This window comes from Pithys albifrons, chromosome 13 (genome assembly GCF_047495875.1).
Source record: "Pithys albifrons albifrons isolate INPA30051 chromosome 13, PitAlb_v1, whole genome shotgun sequence".
NCBI classification, from domain to species: domain Eukaryota; kingdom Metazoa; phylum Chordata; class Aves; order Passeriformes; family Thamnophilidae; genus Pithys; species Pithys albifrons.
In genome coordinates this window covers 22014897-22038515 of record NC_092470.1, presented here as the reverse complement: position 1 = coordinate 22038515, position 23619 = coordinate 22014897, and the positions used below count along the sequence as shown (strand labels likewise).

At 45.4% G+C, this 23619-nt stretch overlaps 2 protein-coding genes across 5 annotated transcripts in view; one reads left to right on the top strand and one right to left on the bottom strand.

Moving 5' to 3' along the window:
* TP53BP1 (tumor protein p53 binding protein 1) overlaps positions 1-1833 on the bottom strand; it is a 31674-nt gene extending 29841 nt beyond the window's left edge. Inside the window, exon 1 of the mRNA XM_071568941.1 lies at positions 1809-1833. The gene's annotated coding sequence lies outside the window, so the exon portion shown is untranslated. The remainder of the gene's footprint in view (positions 1-1808) is intronic.
* A 1462-nt stretch (positions 1834-3295) lies between these two features.
* MAP1A (microtubule associated protein 1A) overlaps positions 3296-23619 on the top strand; it is a 50155-nt gene continuing 29831 nt past the window's right edge. The window contains exons 1-2 of one of the 4 annotated variants that reach the window (XM_071568084.1): positions 3296-3432; positions 8062-8163. In XM_071568084.1, coding sequence (XP_071424185.1) covers positions 3303-3432; positions 8062-8163 — 232 coding nt within the window. In that variant the 5' untranslated portion in view covers positions 3296-3302. Of the gene's footprint in view, positions 3433-3520; positions 3543-3702; positions 3715-8061; positions 8164-19886; positions 19982-23619 lie in introns of those variants that run through there. The other 3 variants (XM_071568085.1, XM_071568087.1, XM_071568088.1) reach the window with 3 other exon arrangements.

The window sequence follows — 23619 nt, the reverse complement described above, 5'->3', positions numbered from 1 at the left end:
AAAATTGAGAGCTCAGTCCAAGGGCTCAAATTCCTGAATGCCAAATGCATGGCTTTACTGAACAGGGGAAATTATGCAAGACATATGCACAGTTATGGTGGAAAGTGTAGCATTGTTGTTTCTTTGAACTGCTCAGTAAGGCTGCTGGCAACCCACACTTAGTCTGCAAAAAAACCCACTTATATTGCACTTGTGGTCATTTCTTGTGCTTTGCCTGCCCATTTCAGCTTTATTATTTTGACTGGTTTTAGTTATGAGGAAAGATGAAACGAGGAGGTAAGAATTCTGACCACTTTGTATTTAATATTTAATAGATTAAAAATTACCTTGGCTTCAAAGGATTGCCATGTAAGTATGAATTAGTACTTGGATTCATATGGACCCTTTTAGTGGTGGAGGACAGGAAGTCATTGTCCCAGGCTAAAGGACTGAGAAATTGAAATTGTGTAGATTGATCTTCCCATGATACTATGAAAATCCTTTTTACGTTATTTTAATCCTGCTTTCTAAATCAATTTTTATAAAGGTCATTTATCTGTTATTCGTCATCCTTCATTGTTTGGGGTAATCCTTTAGTCTGCTTTTGCCACTCTTCTGTGGTGTTTGTCAGGACCTCCAGTATGTGCAATCAGCCCAGTCGGCTTTGGTATTTCATGGGGGTGGCCAGCTACTGCTGCAGTGCATGAAACCAGAAGCTTACACCACAATTGCTCTGCAGGTCTATTATATGGTTCCAGAGTGTGAATTTACAGGGAAAAGGAGGAACTTATTAGGCAGAAAATCCCTCATTTCCCTGCCTTATGCAGTGATGCAGTGCACACGCACTAGGATTCAAGCCTGGTCTACCACAGTTCCACTGTGACCATTGAAGGCTCTGATCCACATCAGAAAGCAACAGAAATGCCATCATTCTGTGGCTTGATGGTAGAGTAGAAGAATGTAATTGGATCCCGTCACCACAACTTGTGTTTTAATTGTAAAGTCTTACCCAGAGATTCTAGCCCCTGTGTTTGGATGTTCCTTTTAAGCTTTCACTCCAATTTGCATGTCTCCTGCTTCATTTCTCCTTGGAGCAAAGCCAGCTGGAGGAGCATCTCTGCACTGCAGTGAAAAGCTGCAGCTTTGGAAAGCTACCATGTCAAAAATAAGCAGCAACTATTAAGACTGAATGACCTGAAAACAGAAGGTACCTTACTAGCTGGTATGAAAATAACTGAAAATCTCTCATCTTCATATTTTGTTGACATGTTTTCCTGCCATGATCTACAATTTTGCTTTCACAATAGAATTTAGTATATGCTGGTGTTTATTTGCAGGTCTATTGCTTTATTCACATGTTTCTCTCATCAGTGCAATCCCCTGAGACAAATTAAATTTTTGCTGCTATGCAGGTTACAATACAGAGAAATAAATTAAACCCTTTTTATACATTAATTTTCTCTGTTTACAAGATTTATTTCATAAAGATCATAGCCAGTGGTGTCACCACAATTTAATGTGAAAAAACCTATTGTATCATCACCTAATTTATCTGTTGAGAACTAGAGTATCTTTTAAGATCTCAGTCTGAGAAAACTCCCTAAGCTAGTAACAACAGCTGTAGCCTCTAGAGGTAAATATTCTGTATTTTTCTCCCCTTCTGTGGTTGTCTTATTTCCCAATTATCTTCTGTTGGAGTCCAGTGACACCATAGGTCTGCATATGCTTGCCAAAATGCCAACTGTCAGAACCTTCTGAGGTTTCAAGTATGCCATCCCTGCAAGCTTGGTGTGTATGAGGGAGCAAAACAGGGCAGGATGCTGACTTACCTGCCCATCAAGTTCCTAAACTGTAGCTGACCTCTGGAAATGTTGTGGACTGGAGGAGCAGAACTTGACACTGCACGTTATTGCTGACTTGACTCGTTTTACAATAGCTGGCTTTCCTGTCAGAAAAAACATGGTTTCTTTTATTGGAAACAACTTCTGGTGGCTCTCCCCTTGTTCAGCATGCAGAAGTCTCATACTTTAGCTTTTGTGTAGAATCAGAGCACCATCAAGGTTGGAAAAGACCTTCAAATTCATCCAGCCCAACTATCCACCCAGCACTCCCACTGTCACCCCTAAGCCACTAAACCACATCACCCAGTGCCAGATTCAAACGGCTCTTGAACACCTCCAAGGATTGTGACTCCACCACTTCCCTGGGCAACCTGTTTCAAAGCCTGACTACCCAAACAGTGAAAAAAAATTCTCGTATTTAATCTGTATCTCCCGTGTCAGCTTAAGGCCATCTGCCTTGAACTGCTCTGGAGCTGTGGCTGGCCAGAACTGTGAGCAGCACAGACTTGTGCCCTGAGTCAGGGCCTCTCCAGTCAGTGCAGACAGTACGAACCCCTGTCTGCACCGCGGCCTGTCAGCACAGCCATGGGCAGTTCACACGAGGTTTGTACTGGTGGCTGGCAAAGTGCAGATTGTTCTTGTGTCTCGTATATACGGAATGCAAGAAATCCCAGGACTTGTCCCTGGAGACCGTTACACTTTTTGAATTGAATAGGAAGAACCACCAGGAATGGATGAAATCCTGACCTGCTCATGGCCAAGTGATGGAGTAAAGAGAAGGTGAATGATGCTGCCAAGCCTCCAAGCCTTGGAATCTTTAGCATTGCTGGCTTCCATGATTTATTGTGGGTATTGCAGCAACTCAACACCAGGCATTTAAAAATCTCCGTCCGTTTCTGTATTTAAGTAACTAAATTCTAAACCATACTAAAAACTAAACAAACTCCTCCCTGCCCTCGACTTGTTCTTTTCCAGGTCCGAGCCCCACTCACGGTTTTGAGCATCTGAGCTTGCCATTGTGCCGCTCTGCCCATTCTGGCGGAAAGGACCAAGGTGCCGCGCTGCAGCGGCGGCGGGAGCCCCGGGCGGGTGGAGCGGGTGCGGGCAGAGCGCAGGAGCCCCGGGCGGGTGGAGCGGGTGCGGGCAGAGCGCAGGAGCCCCGGGCGGCCGGACGGAGCCGGTGCGGGCAGAGCGCAGGAGCCCCGGGCGGGTGGAGCGGGTGCGGGCAGAGCGCAGGAGCCCCGGGCGGGTGGAGCGGGTGCGGGCAGAGCGCAGGAGCCCCGGTAGCCGGACGGAGCCGGTGCGAACGGAGCGTGGGATCCCCGGGCCGTGCGAGGGGCGGGGTCCTGCGCGCCGGCCACGCCCCCTCCCGCGGTATCCGAGGCCCACGTGCCAGCTCGGCCAATCAGGGAGCGGCTCAGAGCGCTTTAAGAGCGGCGCGCCAGTGAGCGCGCGCTGCAGCACAGCCGGCGCGGCGTTGCCATGGAGACGGCGGCGGGGCGCGCCGCTGGGGAGCCGCTGCCGGGCGGGCCGCGCCACGCGCTGCTCGCCGTGATTGGCGAGATCGGGACGGAGCCGGAGCGCGGCGCGGTGCGCGGGGCCCTGGAGCGCGGTGAGCGGCGGGGCGCGGCGGGGAGCGGGGAGCGGCGGGGCGCGGGGCGCGGTGGGGAGCGGTGGGGAGCGGTGAGCGGTGGGGCGCGGTGCGCGGGGCCCTGGAGCGCGGTGAGCGGCGGGGCGCGGTGGGGAGCGGTGAGCGGTGGGGCGCGGGGCCCTGGAGCGCGGTGAGCGGCGGGGCGCGGTGGGGCGCGGGGCGCGGTGGGGAGCGGTGAGCGGTGGGGCGCGGTGAGTGCTGGGGCGCGGTGGGGAGCGGTGGGGCGCGGGGCCCTGGAGCGCGGTGAGCGGCGGGGCGCGGGGCGCGGCGGGGCGCGGGGCGCGGTGGGGCGCGGGGCGCGGTGGGGCGCGGTGAGCTGTGCGGAGCAGTGGAGGGGCGGGGGCGGCCTCTGGCCCCCCGACCGCCTCGGGGCTACGCGCCTGCTGGGACCCCGCCGCTGCCTCCCGGGCCGAGGCGGAGCCGCCGGTGCCCTCCACGCCCTGCGGCACCGCTGCCCCGCCACGGGGCTCGGCTCCCGCTGTGCCCGGAGGGGTGGCGGCTGCGGCGAGGGCCGAGGCGCTGCTGCGCCTGCGGGCGGGGCTCGGGCTCCGGGCCCCGGCGCAGTGCGGGCCCGGGCTCTGCGGCGTGGGAAGCCTTCGTGGGGCGGCGGCTCGGCCGCGGTGCCGACCACCAGGCAGGACTGGTGCAGAATTTTTTCTCTCCTGAGCATTCATTGATTTGCATTAGTGACATGCAGTTAACGCTGTTTTCGAATGTTCTAAAGTTTGAAGACATTTCATGGTTCTCTTTCCCCTCTGTCTCTATTTTATTAGTAGGTTGGTGGATTACCTCGGGTTTCCATCTTACCCCAAAATTCTGTCTTCTGGGAGGAATGATCTTGCAGGACTGTTCCCTGCAGTGCCAGGGACAGCTGTGAGCAGGGCTGTGCTGTGCTGTGGCTTCTCCCTGTCTTAGAGAGGGACACAGTGAATGCTTCGGAAGTGACACAGTGCAGGATAGGGCTGCCATAACATTTTGCTCCTTTGCTGTCCATATTTTGATGGTACCCAGTAGCCTTTGTTTATTAGATGCTGTGTTGGTCAAAAGTGAGGGAAAAGGAGGTGGTGAGATGATAGTTCTTCCTTTGTGGCAGTTTCTGATAATTTCTAACAAAAAGAGAAAGGAGAACTACATCATGACTTAAGGGAATCCCTGTTTCAACATCTTTGAGAAATAAGGTCACAGCCTTCTGTCTCTGTGTACAATTTTCCCCCAGCTCTCCATTTCCAAGACACATGGGCTTGAATGATGCCAGGGATAGCAGTCATAACTGTTGGCCAAACTGTGTTAGAGATACTTCTGTGACCCTTTTCCTCTCAAGCATCAGCACTACTGAGGAACAGATGAAAAGTGCAAATTTAGAAAGGGGTGAGTGTAAAACTGTCAAGTTTTTTCCAATTTTTCCACTTTAGCATCTTTTCCTACCATCTCTGCTGGCAGGCCACTTAACAGATTCTTCAAGAGGGGTGTTTCATTCCCTTTTCCAAGGGATGGATTTAGATTAGATTATTACAATTTGTCCTCTGAAAGACCATCTTTGAAGGGGCTACTCCTACTTCCTGCACAAGAGTGATCATCTTCACTTGGCACTTCATTGAATGGTGTGCCAACCTACATCCATATCCGTTCTCTGAAACCTTGAAATGGTGGCAGATCAGACTGTAAACTAGTGGATTTCACTCTGATTCTGCAGCTGTATGCTAATAATCTGGAAATTCCCATAGTAGAGGGGAAAAAAAGCCATTTGCAACAAAAATTGTAGTTGCCACAGCAGAAGGAAGTTCTATGGTTGGCTTTCTCTGACCGTAAACCTGTTGAAATTCTGCCAAGTGCAAACACTTCTTTCATTTGCTTGAGGGAACCATTTCAGCAGTATTGGTAAGTTACTAAGAGAACTGTTTGGGGAGCTGCAAACCTGGATTTCAGTGTTTCCTCTCTTACTGACATGGAGTAGGACCTCCAGCAAGTTGGAGGAGTTTTTCCCACTACAAAATGGAAGAATGACCTCTTCTTGAAATAGACCAAGATTTGCAGATTGGAAGGTAGATAACAAAAATGAAACTGGTTTAAACGACAGCAGAGACTGGAGATCTGTCAATAGTCAGTATATAATGATTTGCAGACATCTGTACTCTTGATTCATGGACTTCAAGCAATGTGGAAATGGTACACACGTGATAATTTCTGTTTCTTAAGTGTTAACTGCTAGAGAGGGTTCATGTGAGGGTAGAACAGGCTACTGAGCAGTGAATACAAAGGAGGAAAAAGTTGGGATTTGTTTTGTGTCTGTTCTGTTGGCTGTGGTCCCTGTCTGTGCAAAAACACCCAAGCAAACAACAAAATCAACACCCCAAAGAGATTGTTTTTTTCCAGTGGACAAACCTCTTGCCCTGGCTGATGCAAAAAGTGTGTTTTATTTGGGCTTCTTTCTGTAACTTGGTTCAGGACAATGCAGTAGCAGCTACAGGACGTGACGCCTGTTTTCAGGTGTAGAGCTTTGTAGGCTGTGACAATGTGAATCTTGGGATGTTTGAACAACACTTTTTTCAAAATGCTGTCTAGTGAGTACTGGTCTTATTTTTCTGTTCCTGTGTGACTTTTGTCCAATTTTGAAACAGTATCTGGAAGACTAAGTATGAAATGCCAAATCTTTTAAGCCAATTACCTCATCAGGAAATAAAACATTCGCAAGGGCACAATGAATGAGATGGAAAACTGATGAGTCACATGGTCCCTTAGCCAGACTTTGCATGTGCAAAAAGCTTGAATGTTCAGGAATCTTGTTATGGTAGAGGATTCTAATTAACAAGGGCGATGCTCTGGCTCCTGTGCTATGGAGTGATAAATTGGAATTGTGGCAAATTGGGAGAAATTATAAGTAACTTCAGATTACCTGTAGGGGAAAAATGTTGAATAAATTGTTGCAAGTACAATAGTGAGTGAGATAATTTCACTCTTCCCTTTCCTTGCTCTGACAGAGCATCTATTCTTTCTTTATTCTAGAGGATGTAGCAGTATCTCAAATAGCACTTACTGCTGCAGCAGGACACGATGACAATGACACAGCAGCTATAGTCAGCAGGATTTGCCCTGCAGGCAGAGTGCCACCTTTTTCCTGCCCAGGTCAGAATGCTCATCAGTACTGCACTAAGATGCTCTTATACTGGACATTTGTTTTAACTGTTGTGCTAAGAGTGTAGCATAGGAAAACATTTTGTTCACCTTCTTGCTCTTTGTCTTTTATTACATGTTTCACTTGTTTGTATCCGGTGTTGGTAAGTTGTTTGTTTTTCTGGTTTTTGGTTTGTTTGTTTGTTTGTTTCTTTTTTTTCCCCTGAAGTTCAGAGGATTAATGGAGGGGTTTTTGTGCACTCTGCAGTGCAGGCTGTCAGCTAATAAATCAGCCCTATTACTCTTCCATGTCAGGTGCCACCAGAAAAAGAAACTAACCACAAAGTTTTCTTTAACTGCTGTAGATTCTACAGGCCTTGAGTTCTGTGTGATGCAATGATTACTAACTCTTGTCTTGGTATGTGTAGGAAGCTGGAGCTTGTATCCTCAGGGATCCTGTCCTGTCAGAGGCCAGCAGAAGCTGTTGCACAACATGGAGAACTAGAAATGCAATAAATGGGAGTGATGTCTCTGTGAAAAATCAACATGGTTCCCTTGAAAGAAAGCAGATATCAGAGGCAATTAAAATTTGTATTTTATGCAAGGGAGATGGTGGAAGAACTCTCAGTGAGGACCCCATCAATAAATATTGGGGCTGAAATTCTTGTTTCAGTTAACCTTAGAAGTCTGCAGCATTGGCCTTCAACATCTGTTCTTCAGCAGGCATTGGCAGCAGAGGCTGGAGCAGGATTCGTGCCGATATCCTGGTTTTGTTCTTGGTGCCATAGTGCAGTGTCACGCCATCCAGGAGAGGCTCCTCCCTACTGGGATGTGAAGACCTATGGTCTGTAGTGTTTGGTGTCTTTCAGAATGTACAACTGCTGACACTGAGATCTGAAGGTGACTTCCCCAGTGTGGCTTGGTGTCACTTGCTCTGGGAGCAGACGCAGCTTCCTGCAGTGATATGAAGGCCATGAGCTTGCGAAGACTGTATAGATTAAAGAGCAAACTCAGAGGGTTTCAGTGGGATCAGGGGCTTTGAAGTAGTAATTAGGCAGAGCCAGTTGTGGAGGGGTCTTTTGTGACTTGGAGGATGCAGAGGCTGTAAGAGCAGTGTCTGAGCTGGTTGGGAGCATAACCAGCCAGTAGCCCATCTCTGCTGGTGACCCGTGCTGGACAGCACGGAAGATGTAAAACTAAAATAATGTATTTGCTTGGTTTGGCTTGGTTTGTTGGCTTCCCTTGCATGAAGCCCAGTTTGAATGAAGACTTGCTTACTGCATGTCCTTCAGGGATAACTGTTTTATGGAAGGTAAGCATCCTGCAGCCCTCTGCTTCTGAAGGCTGCCTCGATCCTAGGTATGCTCATCTAGAAGAGCATCCCTGGTCCTTGTGTGTCTTGTTCACTTCTCTTTCTCCACTTCTGTTTCTGCAGTAGATGAAATTATGTTTACTTTTTTTTTTGTTTTGTTTTTGCAGGAATTCGTTCCTGGAACATTAATACTCTGTACTGTGACCTGAATCAGCAACTGCAGCTCTTTGTAACCCGACATCTGGCTCAGTTTTCTTCTGAAGTGAAAGGTCAGCTTTATGATTTATAGGCATTAACTTTTACTTCTTTCTTTGTGCCTGGAAAAAAACCTCCAAACCAACAACAACAGGAGCAAACTGATTGTGATTCAATTAGTGATTTGTTTGCCCAGGATTCTGCAGAACTTAATGCTAAAGAACCATCTTAAAGGTTTGTTGGATGCAATGAATTTAACTTAAAATTACATATCTTATGACTGAGAATAGTGTTGAATAGAAATATGTGCTATTTTAAAGCCCATTAAACTAGTAAGTTGGAATTCATCTATCTCTCTTCTGTACCTTATTCAGGTGGTGCAATGTAGTTTTACTTCATTAGCTATTTATTATCTCTCTCTTCCTGTTGGGTCTTAGAATGTACTTTTATATGCACAAAATGTGTTGCAAGTAGTATGTAAGAACAGTCAAATGACTTTCTGAATTCTTCTTTTTGAAGGCCTATCTCCCTTTCCCAAGAACAATCAATAAGAGCTTTATAAGAATGACATGAACAGTTAGAAAGTGCTTGCCTAGCTTGTTGAAAGCTTTAACTCTGTTAAAATACTTTTATGTCATATACATTAAGTTACTATAGTAAGCACAGATTACACTGTTGTGAAATCTGTTTTATATCAGGCTGTCCTATAGCTCATTGTATGTTGTACATTCTTGTCAAAGCTTCTGAGTGTATTTTGCCAGTTGAGAAAGCTGTTCTCCTAATGGACAGCTGTGAAAAAAAGTACCTGGACTCTTCTCAAATGTGTCACTAACTGAAAGGTCTCAACTTTTCTGTGACTTACTAACATGGGGATTAGTAATCGCCCTCCCTGGAAGGCAATGCATGCATGTGTATGTACTTATGGTATTGGAACACTGTGTATGAAACGTGTGAGTTGAAACACTCAGCAAAAGATTTGTCTCAATTTGAAGCAGCTGTAACAAGGCCTATGGTACAAATAGACCAAAGAGCTAATAAGTTACTGTGAGTATAATATTTTCCCAAAAATTCTTCCAAGTCAGAGTTGAAATATCTGTATTAATATTAGTAAAATGTATCCCATTCACTTTTCTTGCTTGGTTCCTGAGCAGCAAAGGGTGATAAATTTGTTGCCAGCCTATGAAGATGGTTCCATGAGGGATGCAGGGAATTGTAAGTCTCTTAACAACTGTCAGGCCTAATGAGCAAATCAGCAGCAACTATAATAAAAGGCAGAATTAGTGTCTGCCTGGGAGGAGTTTTGCTAAGGGAAGTTCTGCTTTTTGAATGTCTTGTAGCTCTTTGAAGAGATCAGCAAACTTACAGATGAGTGATTTAGTCCACCAGGCCAAAATGTTTTGGGACTCTAAGACCATGAAGTCTAAGGAAGCCTATTGGCCACAAAATTAGGGGCCAGGCTTCAGTATCTAGAAGTTCCTGAGGGAAGGATGGTTAAACAGAAGTTCTGATGTCAACTGTCTGCAGAGACTTGGTCCTAAACTGGAGGCTTGCAACTTAACATAGTACTAGGCATGCTGCCTCTTCCTCAGAGCCCCTGGCCATCACTGCACATCTGCAGAATCTCCCATGAGACTACACATTCCTGCCAGCCCTGCACAGTGTCTTTTTGCTCTGGTACATTTTTGGGGAAAGGAAAAGCATAGCTGGCTCTCAGCTGCTCCTGCTTTTGATGTGCTTAGCAGTAGTTAACCCCATGAATATTAACAGCTGCTTTCAGTCTGACTAGGGGATTTTAAATAGCTCAACAGCCATCCCAGTGATCTTTTCTCTCAAACTGTACTTTGTGTTGGCCTTCAAAAAACTTTTTATAAATAGCTGATGTCATAATTGAAAATGAAGCAATGAAAAAACACCATTCAGGTTGAATTTGATGGAACAAATTCTTGAAATAGTGAAACATTGATGATATACTTTTCTTACCTCTGTAAAAGGATTAAGAAAAATATTAAACACTTTCAAGTATTAGCTTGTATTTTTGTTTGCAAACTTCATGCTTTGTGCTGCAAGCCATCAGGGTCTGTGTACATCTAATAACTAGCTGCCTCAAAGGCTCTGGGGCCTTTCATATTCATCCTGACACTCATCCCTCACATCCTACTGATGCCTTTGTTTTACATTTAGTGCCAGTTGAGGATACAGATATATCTGCCACAGCTCATTGAGAACGTGGCAGAGTTACATTACAGTTCCTAAAGGCAGCTGTCTCTTTGGATGAGCAATCCTAGAAAGCTTTTAACTCAGACTAGGAGAAGGATCCATTTTGCTGCCTCTCTGGAACATACAGGCAGCTACAAAGTGGATGGAGACTTTCCCTTCACAAGGGGCAGTGTCTAAGTTGGGTTGGGAGAGTATTCAATTCAGTAAGAAAGAATTTTTTTTTCTTTTTTTGGGGTTTTTTTTGTGTTTTTTTTTCACTGTGGGAACAATCAGTCACAGGAAAAACCTCCCCAGGGCCATGGTAGAGTCCTTACCAGCTTCTGTGCTGCTTCTTTTGTGCTCAAGGGCTCTATTTACTCTCATAGTAACCACACTGAGCATTACCTCAAAGATCCCATGAATTGTAGTCTCCTAAAATACAGTTTCCCATGCAAGTGCAGACCATGTTTCTTGGTCCATGTGGCTGCAACTATCTGAAGCATTGCTCTTTCCACCTGACTCCTGTCAGAAACAACTTTAGATTTTTCTCCCAGATAACTGGTAACTAATATCTCCGTGGGACTTGCAAGCACCACCCGGATCTGTCTGTCAGACATACTTTATTCAGTTACTCGTGTGTTCTGTGAGAACACATCTCCTCAAAGGCTGCCTTGTGTTAGGCTGGGTAGTTGTAGCAGTCCAAGCCAAAGGTACACCCAACACTGTGACAAAAAGAGGGATGTGTGGGCAGGAGTGTAAGATGAGTGCATAAAATACTTGCACCTTGTACTATCCTGACTCATATCTGGTTCCAGCTCACGGAGAGGTGTGTTTTCTGTGTGTTTTAGTAACAGCACTTTCCAACTTCCACAAAGTTCAGTGATCTGTTGCAGGAAGGAACCTGCAACTACATCTTATTTGCTTGGATTCTCATTCCTGTCTGGTCTCATTTTGATGTACCTTCCTACACTAGACAGTTCTGTCCAATCTAGTTGTGTTGTAGGTCTGGCATATTTGCCTTCTCATGATTTCTCCAGACTGCAGAGGCCAGGCTAACCTAATGGTTTCCTTTTAGGGAAACTATTCCACACCTTTCATTTTTCTTGTTTATTGCCTTCCAGATCTACATCTTTAGGATGCTGGAAACAGAAGTGTGTTCAAAGTGGGACAGAGCTATGTATTTACACAGCAGTGCAAGATTCTTTTTTCTTTTCCTGATTTCTGACATACCTATTGCTTTCTGACTGCTGTTGAGCAGTGAGCTGAGTCCTGCATAGAACTAAGATTATCGTAATCTCAGGGTCTCTGCCCAATGGTAATAGTTAGCTCTGGTTAGCAATAGTTCATGTAATTTCATGTGTGATTTTATACTGATAAATCAATCAGTCAATCTTAGATCTTGTACAGAAATTATCTTTTTGCATATACTTGGTCTGATTGCTGCAATCTCCCACCACCATTACTGTTAAAATTTCATTGTCTCTAAAATATATTTTCATTTCTTTCAATTAACAAAACATAAATACTTACTGAATGTTTTTGGCTCTGTTTGACCTGCAGAGCTTAGTTTTAAAACAAGAGATAGCACAAAAGCAAAAAGATGTAAGACCATATGTAAAACTTTATTTCAAAATGCTGCTTTTAGTATCCTTAGCAGATGTTTTAATGGTAGAAGAGAACTTCTCTGGACACTACATGTCCCCAGGGTTCTCTTTGACAATAATACTGGGCTCCATTTCACGCATCTGATGCCAGCAAACTGACCCTGCTTTGGCAGATGCGGCCAGGAAGTTGTCAGGCTGAATCTGTTCTTCTTTTGTATTTTAAACTGTTCCTTTGTTCCTACCGATGTGTTGTGGTTCTCACTATGACACCCAAGAGGCTGTGGGGGAAGATAAAAACCAGAATCACAACCAGCTGCTTTGCACTTCAGCTCGGCAGAGGCTCCGCAAACATCAGTTTCTTGCTCTTGTGTTCTGCCCAAATGTTGTTACTGTCTGAAAGGGCAAATGCTGCTTGTCTTGCCTTAAAGTTCCTGTAAGCTCTAAACTGACCCTGTGCAACTGACATTTCTGTACGGATTTATTGTACATTTGAAATTGCTGAGGCTTCAATGAATCATACAGGATCCACTCATGGGAAGCATCCTTCCTATGAAAAGTGATTTTTCGTTGCTGCTCAGGTTCTGTTCAGCTGCTCTGCTGAATATTGAGGAGAAATTTCTGTTCAGCTTTTTAAAAGCAAGTAAGATCAAAGGAAATGCCTTACTGGTTCAGATTAGTGGTCTATCAAGCCCCATTGATTGCCCTTTTCCCCTCGAAGGTCCCTCCCCATCTATGCACAGAGCTGGAATGAGGGATGTTCAGACCATGAGCTACCCCTTTTAGTAAAAGCTGTTTGATTCCTCTTGAATCAAGACTCTACAAATACTGTCTGCCTCCACAGTCATGTGTAGCAGGAAGTTTCTGAAATTCACTGACTGCTATCTAGAAAAGAAATTCCTTTTCTATTTTAATTTGATTTAGCTTTCCTGGGTGCTCCCCAGCTTCTACCATTTGATGAGTAATGACTCAATCTACTGGCTTTGACTATTTTTCTATTTTATTTTTTCTTCCTAAATTGGAGAGTTCATTTTGAGACTATTATGATAATGTCACTGTTCAAACATTTTAATAATTTTAGTTATTTATGCTAACCCTGAATTAATAGACACAACACTTAATAAGAAGCAAGAGCTCCCAGATCATCTTTTTCCCTAATGGAGTTTGTGAAGCTGTACTTCTAAAGAATGGAAAAAACTGATCACCTGTGAACATGGTCCATTATATATGAACTTGAGCAAAATACTGGATTCTTTATTTTAGTGAATATTCAGTGTTACTACCTTTCTATAATTGTGGACCCTATTTATGGTGTGGTGCTTGTATGACTTCCAGTACTACTTGAAACTGTAAGACTTCCAGTTCTCATCCTTAATTTTCAAAGAAAACCCTCCTACCTGCACTCCAGCCTTCAGCAGCTTCAGGAATCTGAGTGGCTTCCACAGAAGTGGGCTGAGGTGTGTGCACAGCTGGCCCAGGGGCTGGACTGGGGCCTCTGGGTGGGGAAAGCTGCAATGGCTGGTAGGGCACAGCATCTGAGTGTGCACATGGTGTCTTCTGACCTTTATGAACACCCAGTTCCATTGCTTGGACCACTCAGGCATTTCAAGGGTTGCAGGCGTGGGTTTTATCACCTTAGGTAAGTTTTTTTAATTTTATTTTTTTCCTCAGCAAGACACCTGCCATCTTTTAGTGTGTACCCATTTTAATACTTCTCATATTTTTGCCTAGAGAAGTGTTTTCTTTTAATTGATGATGTGGATTTATTCTCTGTTTATCTTTTGGGTTTTTTTTAAATAAGTGTTCAAAAGTTCTGAGTGAGCCAGTTAAGAACAAAAGAAAAAATAAAGGAGGCATGTGCTTCCACTCAATGCAAGCAGAAAACCAGCAAAGGCTGTTGAAGACAACATTTTTCTCCATCTTGTCCCATGACTGAAAGCTGTTAATTTTATAACAGTTAATGGGTGATCTGTATGGTGCAGAACAGTTCTTTAAACTGTGCTCTGGTGACTATTTCATGTTGTCCATGACAGCAGCTGCACACAGAATAAGGGGTGGGGAGAGGGTTGCTGGTACTTGTGGGTTTGATTTTATTTTTTTGTGTTGCAGTGACATTTTGTCAGTTTGACAAAGGCAGCGTTCTCTTGGTGGCCTTGTGCATTGTGAGCACAGTAGCTGCCATGACAGAGTGACCTCCCAAATAAGATAAGTTCTGATACATGCTGGTTTTAGAGTCTCCATGTTGCTTCATGTTTAGCAGAGGTGTTGGAACTAGAGATACTTAGTACAAGTTAAAACAAGCTTTGGGTGGTTTGGATGTTGGTTTTTCCTTGTGTTTGGCTTGTGCACCATGGCAGAGGCAGCAGGCCCTCAGCAAGGAGGACAAGGCTGCTGCTGCTGCTCTGCTACACCCTGCACAGTCAGTGGAACCCAGTGGAATTTCTGGAGTGATGTCACCTGGGATCTGAACTGCTGTTTTGGGAAATAACTTCTTCTTCTAGGTCCAGATTCAAAAGAGTGGAAAAACAATGTGGACAGTGCCTGTTAATTATATTTTTCTCTGAGATTAATTGTTGTCATGTGCTATTGTGATTTTAATGCCATAATTCCTACCTCCTTAGTAAACAGATGTCCCTCAGTCTGACTGGCTCCATTCCAGGAATTTGCCTTGCTTTATTAACTGTGGCATTGCTGAAACATGTGCCTCTTTTCTCCCCCTGTATGAATTTAATGTTTCAGACTGGAGGCACTGTTTTCCCCTTCTGATCTGATGTTGCCTCTGGGTAATCTGAGATGATGTACTTTCTGTTTGATACTGAGAAATTGATTGTCTTTGTGCTAGAAAATCAGGAATTTTGCAGTGGAGTTAATGGGGATCATTAAGGGCTTGTGTCTAGAGGCATCTTTCCTTTGAAGTACCAGCTTGCCTGGGAGAATTCCTGATGCACGCCTGCTGATTGGAGAGTAAGTCTTCAAACCCAGGCTGTGTTGATATAATTATTCAACTGGAAATAAACCAGTACAGTTATTTTCTACTCAGAATTAGTCCTTATGTGTGGCACAGACAAAACTAATGCTTGGTGAGGGTTTTTCCTTCGTTTTCTGAATTTTATCTCTATGTATAACTAACTTTCCAATTTTGCAAGTTTTTTTGCTCGAAGCTGCTAGAGTTGAAATCATCACAGTTGTGAATTCACTGGTTGCTTTTCTGAAGTTAGAACTTGCCTACTAAATTATTATTCTTACTTGTCAAACCAGACATTGTGGTTAAATGTTGTTGGCAGTTCAATCCTTTTTATCCTTCAAGAGGGAGTGCATTGAGCTGAGCCAGTCCTCTGTACTGTCTGCGTGTAGAACAATTTGAGGGGTCAGAATCTGTTTGAATGGGCTTTGAGGATTAACCCTTTGATTGGCTAGAAAAGGAAAATAATCATGAGATCATTGGGGAAGGGCTGGACCTTTCTTCAGCACACAATGTGAAACAAGCATATTTGGGTGTTTTGTTTTCTTTGGTACTTTGTATCCTGGTAGATGTGAACTTTTTTCTTTGTTTTCTTTTTAAAAGAAAGTGTACTAAGTTTGGGCTGTCCTTGAGGAAGTAGCTTGGGGATAACACAATGATTTTGATTTCTCAGGCCTTTGTTAAGTGGCTTTGGTGGAATACATTCTGAAGCCATTTAAAACAGTGGGGTGTTCCCCCATGATGTTGGTCTTTATCTGTAGAACTTTTTAGCATTGTTCAGCTGGATAAGACTTAAATTTCTGGTGGTTATGAAAGAACGAAAAAATCTCTGAAAAACATAATAGGATAAGAATATATTTTTTTCAGATGACCTGACCCCACTTGTTTTATTCATATTTTTGTGAACTGAGGCCTATTCTGGATTTTGTCTGCCTTCACTTTGACAGTAGCTATTGTGGAAATTGGTAGTGGCTATTCACAATTTGCCTTCAGGTAAATGAGTGGTTTGGGTTTGACCTAATCCTACTTCTTTTCCTCTGAAATTTTATTAGTGAGTACTAATGATTGTATAGAAAACCCTGCAGTAGACAGTTAGACTCCTGTAAAGGAAATTCTCCTGGGATTCACTGTTTTAAAGATGGCATTTGCTTGCATTTTTATTCCTCTTTCATGGGGATGAATAATTCAAAGTGGTTATTGATTTTTTCTTTCCTCCCCCACCTCCATATTTGGTTCCCCTCTCTGGTTTCATTTGAACCACATCCTTGCAGAAAACCAACCATGTGCTGCAGTGCTGATCTCATCATACAGGACAGCATAAACCCAAGAGGGAACAGTGCCTGAAATGGATGTCCTGATTGATCCATGTCTAAAGAAATTTGTCTATTTCTTATATTTTTTCTTTTTCTTGACTAGTAGATCGTATAAGCAGAAACTGTCTAGTAACCATAACATTCCAAACACACACACAATTTACTGGCACTAGTTTGGACGGACTAACATTTTATCTCTTTAAATTTAAAATATGTTCCTGTTCTGAAATGATAGCATATGTTTGTTTCTGTGGTATCTTTGCATGTAATAGCAACTAGATTCTGTGGTTTTTAGTTTTTCCTAGAATTTTTACCTTTTCCTTAGACCTGCATTCGTTGTGAGAGAAAGGTTCCAAAGAATGCCTGAACGTGACAGGTCAAGGGTTCTGCACCCTCACAGAATGTGGCAGAGCTGTTTTGCAATGCTTACAGGAAAATGCCTGCATGTCAACTCTTGGGTTCCAATTCTAAATATTACACAAAAAAACAAGGCAGCCCTAGTGCTTTTATTAACCCCTGGTATAGGTTAATAAAAAATGTACCTTTTCTTTTAAGGAAGTCCTCAACAGTCACTGACCCAGTCATGTAAACATGGCAGTATATCCAGGGTGTTGTCAACCTTCCCAGGTTTTATCCCAGTGTCACTAAGAAATCACTGAGATTTGATCATGGTTCCTCTCCCTTCAGTGCCACTCTCTGGGGTGCTAAGGGGTCGTGCTGCACTTGTACAGGGACACGATGCTGTTCTCACTCTGCTCTGGTGTTTGCCTCAGTCCCTCTCTTCGTGTTCCTTCTGGCCTTTTAGGTACTGCTCATGTTTGTTCCAGTTTCACAGCCTTGAATTACAAACCTCTTTATCCTTTCCACTGAGAGTTGTAGACAGGTCATCTTCTGTCGTTTTCCCTAAAGCTTTTCAGTTGCTAAGTTAAATTAGGATCACCATTTTTAAAACTTTATTTTCTGGGACAAGAGGGACCAGATTGTTGTTGCAGAAAACTCAGAGGGTTCATGAATTTGTTTAAAGTAGGAACTGGAAAAGAAACTGGTAGCAGATGCTGGCAGTCTCTGTGGACCTGCATTAGGGATGCTATTACCACAAAAATAAAACCTTATTTAGTGAAGAAAATGACACAGAACTAAATGAAATGGATGACTTGGGCTATCCACCTTTAAAGCTGCAAAATTCCACATTAGAGATGCTAATTCTCAATGGCTCAGATGCTAATCACTCCTTGGGCCCTGACATATCAGAAAGATGAAAATATCATTCTCATATTAAGGAAGAGAGGCCTCAAAATGTAACTGTATTGGACCAGCAAAGCAACTGAAAGTATAAAATAATTTAGGGATCAGAGGTTCCTTTAAATAGAACTATATAGACAACCAAAAGTTGTTTCAAAATAGGGAAACAGCAAAAGTGGGAAACAAATATTTAGCCAGCATTTAAGCCACATACACATTAAAAAGATAGAAATATTGATAAATAAGAAAGGAGATAGGTAGTAGGGAAGCCTCATTAAACAGTTACAGTTGCAGAGAACAAAGCATTATTCAGCAAAACAAATACCTTTTAAAAACATCTAGTAAAGCCCATAGAAAAGAGTAAAAATTGCTGTACCTAGACAGATAGCCAAGAGGATTTTACAAGTTACTTGCCAAAGACTTGAACGAGTCATTGGTTCTTCTGGTGACTGAAAGCAGATAGTCTGTGGAAGTCAGTAACTGGATAGTCAAAGCAAAACAATCTTCCAGGAGGACAAATGCAAATAAACCCTTGTTGTTCTCCACAGTTTTTCTCTGTCCTGTGTGCAGTGGTGAGAGCTGTGTGCAAGGGCAGCTCAGCTGGATGCAGACAAACAGGGAGAGGCTGGAACCTGTGCCATTCGAAGTCTGCTTTTCACACAGTGGTGTGGGAAAATAAATACATTTAACTCAAATTAATGGCTAGGTCTGTGCCATAGATAGTAAATCTTATTTTGCTGCTTGAAATAAACTGTATCAATATAAAAAAGTACAGAAGGAGATCTTACTGAACTAAATATCCTACTAGGGGCAAAATTTGGTCACTATTGCAATGGGTGTAGAAAAGGAAAAGGCTGCAGGGTGGTGTGACGCTGTATGAAATGGCCTGAGATGTGTGCCCTTCCCATGTGTGCAATGTGAGCTGTCCTCCTGGAGCGCTCTGAAAAACCTACCAGTGGCAGCACAATTTCTGACAGAGGTCAGTTCTAGACCAAGGCTGTGCAACCCCCCTCCCTCCCTGTATCAGTGGCATTGCTCTTTGAAGTGACAGATGTGTCTCAGTGTTGTGGGTTATTAGGAAAGTCCTAAAGAACTGCCAATGGATGAAATTATCCCTGGGCTATCACCAGGGCAGTTCTTACACTGAAGGGGATGATGTTAACTCAAGTGCTAAGAAGCCTGGTTTGTATGAAGCAGGAGTAGCAAATGTATCCTCCTGCTTTGTTTCCAGCACTAATGCGTAATAGCACCTTCTAGGTAATAACCTTTCCTCACCTTGTGCATCTTTAAGCTGAAAAAGGGGACTGCATGTGCAAACGACTCCAGCTTGTGTTATACTGGTTATAGTGGGATGACAAGCACAATGGATGGTGACAATGACCCTGTTTAGAAGAATGTCTGTAGTGTTGTCTGAATCTGAAGGGCTGCTGAGCAGAGGACACTGGAAGCATGGACAGCAAAGGTAATGTATTCCTGTTAGGGGGATAGGAGAGGGGCAAATACAGCCTGTATACATTTGGGAAAAAAAACTGTCAGTGGGGAACCAGTCCACTTGTGTCTTGTGCAGGGATAGTAGTGTACAGGGAGTACACTACACTATGTATGATCCTCTATGACTTAATGGAAATCAGTAAGCTTTTTCTTCCCAGTGGCTGAAACACTTTCTAAGTCTAGATTGAATATGTTATCCCACACTTACTGTATTAAGGATCAACATAAATGTCTTCAGGCTACCAAAGAAAAATAAACCAACCTGGAACATGGAGCACTTTTTAAAAGGACTTGGAAGAACCTGAGCATCACTAAGAGTAATGTATTTGTTCGCAGTGAATAGGTGGATGCTGGCAGATGTTATCCTGCAAGAGTCTCGGAAAACAATTTAAACATTTATCTGAAAACATTGCCAGAAACACGTCTCCAGAGGTCGGGTTGCTGCTGTTCTTGCCTCTCATTCGCATGCGTTGTGCGGCCAGTGGGGTCCGAGGTCACTGCTGATCCATCCCCGTGCCCCGGCAGCCAGGTGCTGGTGGGTGGTGCCCGGCACGTCTGTCCCCACCCGAGGGGGCCGGGGCTGTGCCGGGTGGTTCGTGTCGCTCATGTTTAACCGGAGGAGCCGCCCTGAAACTGGAGCCCGGCAGGAGGTTCCACTTTAAGAGTCACTTAAGCCGAAGACCCCGAAGTGGGATGGGGAGCACCCCTCGGGGCACACTGTGAGGAGCGAGCTGACGGGAGCGTGTTGGGGAAAAAAGTCCAGCCGGCACCGGCACGCGTGTTGGCCACGGTTTGAGCCGTGCCCGGCATTTCGGAGCGCGGGTCGCGGTCCCGGTGCTCGCCGTTGCCCGGACTTGGCCGGAGCCGCCCCGGGCTGGCCACAGGGCCGCGGGGCGGGCAGGGCTGCTCGGGGGGAGCCCCGCGGCCCACAGAGGGTTAAGGCGCCCTGCGCAGGGTGGGGGGCGCGGCGGCTCCGCCCCGCACCGTGACACGGCGCGGCTCCCGCAGCCGCTCCCGCAGCAGCGGCCGTGCCGGCGCATCCGCCGCGCTCCGGGTAGCCGATCGGCGGTGCTCCCCGGGCAGGATGGTAGGTGCACCTTCCTTCCCCACCGGCCTGGGGCAGGCTGCGGAGATGCCCGGGCGGTCGGGAGCGAGGAAGCCCCGGTGCCGCAGGGGTACGGGGCGGAGGCGGCGGCGCTTTGTTCGCGCTCCGATGCTGCTCGTTGCTTTGGAGGGCAGTGGTCGGCCGGGTAGGACGAGCTGTTCGGGGGAGGTGGCGGGGAACATCAGTGACGGCAAGCGGCCTCGGCCCTGGCCGGGCTCTGCCCTCTGCGCCGTCCCGATGAGCTGCTGGGGCTGCGCGGCGCTGACAGAGGCGCAGGTGAGGAAACGCACCTGCGCGGAGCGGTCAGAGCGGCTGCGGGTGCCTTGGCTTGGAATGTGAGACTACTCGAGTAGGGGGCGACTGGCGGTTGAGGGGGACCAGGGACAAGAGGAAAGGTGGCTGCAGATGGAGCTTGGTCTTTTTATCATCTGCGAACCGCGCCCCTTCTCAGCTGTTTGTGCCCGAGGATTGGAACAGAAGCCGAATTCCCCAGCTGCTCAGCTGTTTTACACTTGTGTTAGCTCAAGCACAGAGAATGATGTATTAAGATAGGTCTAGAGAAGAATTTGAAGAAAATATTCTGCCTGTCATGGACTTAAGGAGTCCTGCAGCACTATGGTTTATCCCAGTGTAGTCTTTCCTGAAGATTGTGTGCTGCTGGAGAAGGGAGGAGGTGGCACAAGGCATCTCACAGATGCTGCCTTTGGGCAAGGCTTGGTGAAAGACAGTATTAATGTCTGTATCACTGTTCCACTCTGTGCTGATGTTGGAATGAGGCTAATGCCAGGCAGGAGGGGGGAGGGTTGTTAAGGTGGACTGTCATGCTATTGATTCGATGAAAGAAAGACACAGAGCTGGGCCCCTTCTGCAATGTCTTTCCTCTAGTGCCGCACACCCACACATGAACAGTCTTGAAGTAGCTGAGGTCTGGCTTCAAGCTTCTCAACACTACATTCTTCCACTACAGAAAGCCAAAAAGCATCCAAATGGGTCCAGTTAGTGGGGGAGGGAGAAAGAAAGGTTCCCATAAATTGTGAGTGATGCAGCATTTCAAGGGCAGCAGAGAGAGGAGATGTGGCCAAGCTTGGAGCTGATTTTCATCGCAGTAGGATATAGGGAGGGCCTTTGTGCTTAAGAAATGAGAATAGCAAAGTGCTTTCTTTTTCCTAGCAGTGGGCCTTTGTCATCCTTCACCTTGCTGTTCTGCCTATGTAGCACAGAGGGATGAGGGATCAGCTGTCCCTTTATTATTAGCTCTCCTGCATTGTCCATGGTACCATGTGATGATGACACCTTTGCAGTCACAGACAAACGGGGTTCTATATCCATAGGATATCTCTGGCATCCATTAGAGTTGCCACCAGTAAACATCTTGATAAAAGTGTTAAATTATCAGTATGCTAATGCTAAAACATGTTGAAGTATTTCAAAACAGAGCCTTTTATTGCCAGTGTCCAGAGCTAGGGGAGCTAGAGCAGGGTTTGGCACTTGGCACAGACCAGATTACGTGACCATGAATATCTGTCAGACACTGCTGTGTGGGTAAGAGGGAGAAAGAGAAGAAGCAAACCCCACTAAGCAGGGAGGGAGCAAGGAAAAGAAGTCAATAGTGAGGCCAACAAAAGCTTTCTTAATAAAGAAGAGGGGGGGCTGAGAGGGATCAAACTGGGACTGTCGGTGATGTGAGGAGGGGAAGAAGGAGGGAGCTGTGATCAATGTGTCATTGATCCCACAGTGAGCTTGGAGGGGAGGAGCGTGGCTGCTGCACACTCACACACGCAGAAACACACGCGCACACACACACTGCGGCAAATTCTGCAGCTGGTGCCTGCTGGCTTATGACTGCAGAAGAAACAAGGTCTGGTTTAAACTCTCTGATCTCAGAGATGAGGCTGTTTCTATTCCAAGTAGCTCTGGCTCCGCTGTGAAAAGCCCTGCAGGCTGGGCACTGTTCCAGAATGACAGGGATTCCTCTTCCTTCTGATGGGGCAGGGGGCCTTTTGCTGTGCAAGGTCAGTACCCTCTCTGTCTCCTTGATGGCCCCATACTGGTTGGCTGCATCCAGCCTGTGTCTGTCCTTACACTTTCTCCAGCAAGTAGTTACCGAATGCAAGCTGAGACCCATTTTTTCCTCCTCTTCTTTGCTTTCCTGCAATCTGGCAAGGCCAGGCTGTCAGATCCTCCACCCTACTCCCATTCTGCAGACAGAGAAATGTGTAGCTTGTAGTTTCTTTCCTGACAAAACAATCTATGCCCTGTCACATCTTTTTGCCTCTCTCCCTCGTGTCTGTGGTGCTGGCATACCTGAGTCACATCCTCAGCAGATGTGGTGGTAAATGGATGATGGACTGGATCACCGGAGGGAGGGTGGTGAGCAAGTGCCAGCTCTTTGCTGAAAGTGGGGAAGTTGCGTGTATGGGAACAAGAGGTGCAGTGTCTCAGTTAAAGGGGCATGGCTGGACATAGGGGTAAGGGCAGAAGAGAGATCCCTGAGCATGAGCTTCTCTGGGACGTGGTTTGTGCTCTTTGTACATGTTCGTACACGGACCTTCCCAGGTAACTTATGGGACAGCTGCATCTTGCAAAGGAAGAAGAAATTCAGGTCAGGATTCAGTGATACATCCTTGTGATAGGCATCTAAGTATAGAGATCTTAATGAGTACAGCTTCTAGCACAGAGTGCTACTGGCATTATCACAGACTTTCCACTGCTTCTTTATGGGCAGAAGAGAGAGATCTCCAAACCCTTGAGAGGAGATGCTGTGGGAGCCCCAAGCAGTTGAGATTATCTGGTTAGCACCTGAGCACTAACCCAGCAGTAGTAGCTAGTTCAAAATGCAGGGAGTATCTGCCAGCCTGTGGAGTGTTTGTTAGGCAAAAGTACCTAAGGAAGAAAGGGAGGTGGGATAGACTCTCCAATGGCCCAATCTGTGTATGGGAGGAAAGAAAGCAAGTTATGTGTAAATGAATGCTTAGAAGCATTCATTCTTTGAAGAGAGTTTACTAAGATAGAAAAAGATTTATTTTTCTTTCCCCCAAAAAAATCCTGAACTGGTTTTCTGGACACCAGCGAAAGCCTAGTAGGTGTTGACAGGAGAGACCAGAGAAAGTATCGAGCTAGTTTGGTTCTAAATTCTCTGTATTATTTTTTTGTCCATCCCCTTAGAGGTGCCTGGTTGTATGGTATGAATTCTTCTTAAAAATACACATTTTGTGTTTGTCTGCAGGTAAACACTTCACTTCTACTAAAGCATTGAAAGTAACAAGCTTCTGCCAGTTTTGTGAAGATTGGTCGGGCATTCGAGGGTTGTGAATCAGTCTTCCCCAGGACAGCACATACCTGTTTGTCCTGAAGCCTCTGCTCACAACCCAGCCGTCAGCGTGTGGCTGTCTCTGACCATGTGCCACTTGCACAGTTGGCAGTTTTGGCTCATGAGTGGGACTGAGAATATGGCAGTAAACTGCAGGGAGGGTGGAGGGAGCTGGGATTATTGGAGTGAGGCAGTGCAGGCTTGACACATAAAAAACTGTCTTAGTCAGTTCATGCCTTGGCTGTGCCTAAGCTCTGTGGCTTGCTTTTGCCTTTGCTTCAGACTAAAGAAATGGAGATAAATGTCTACA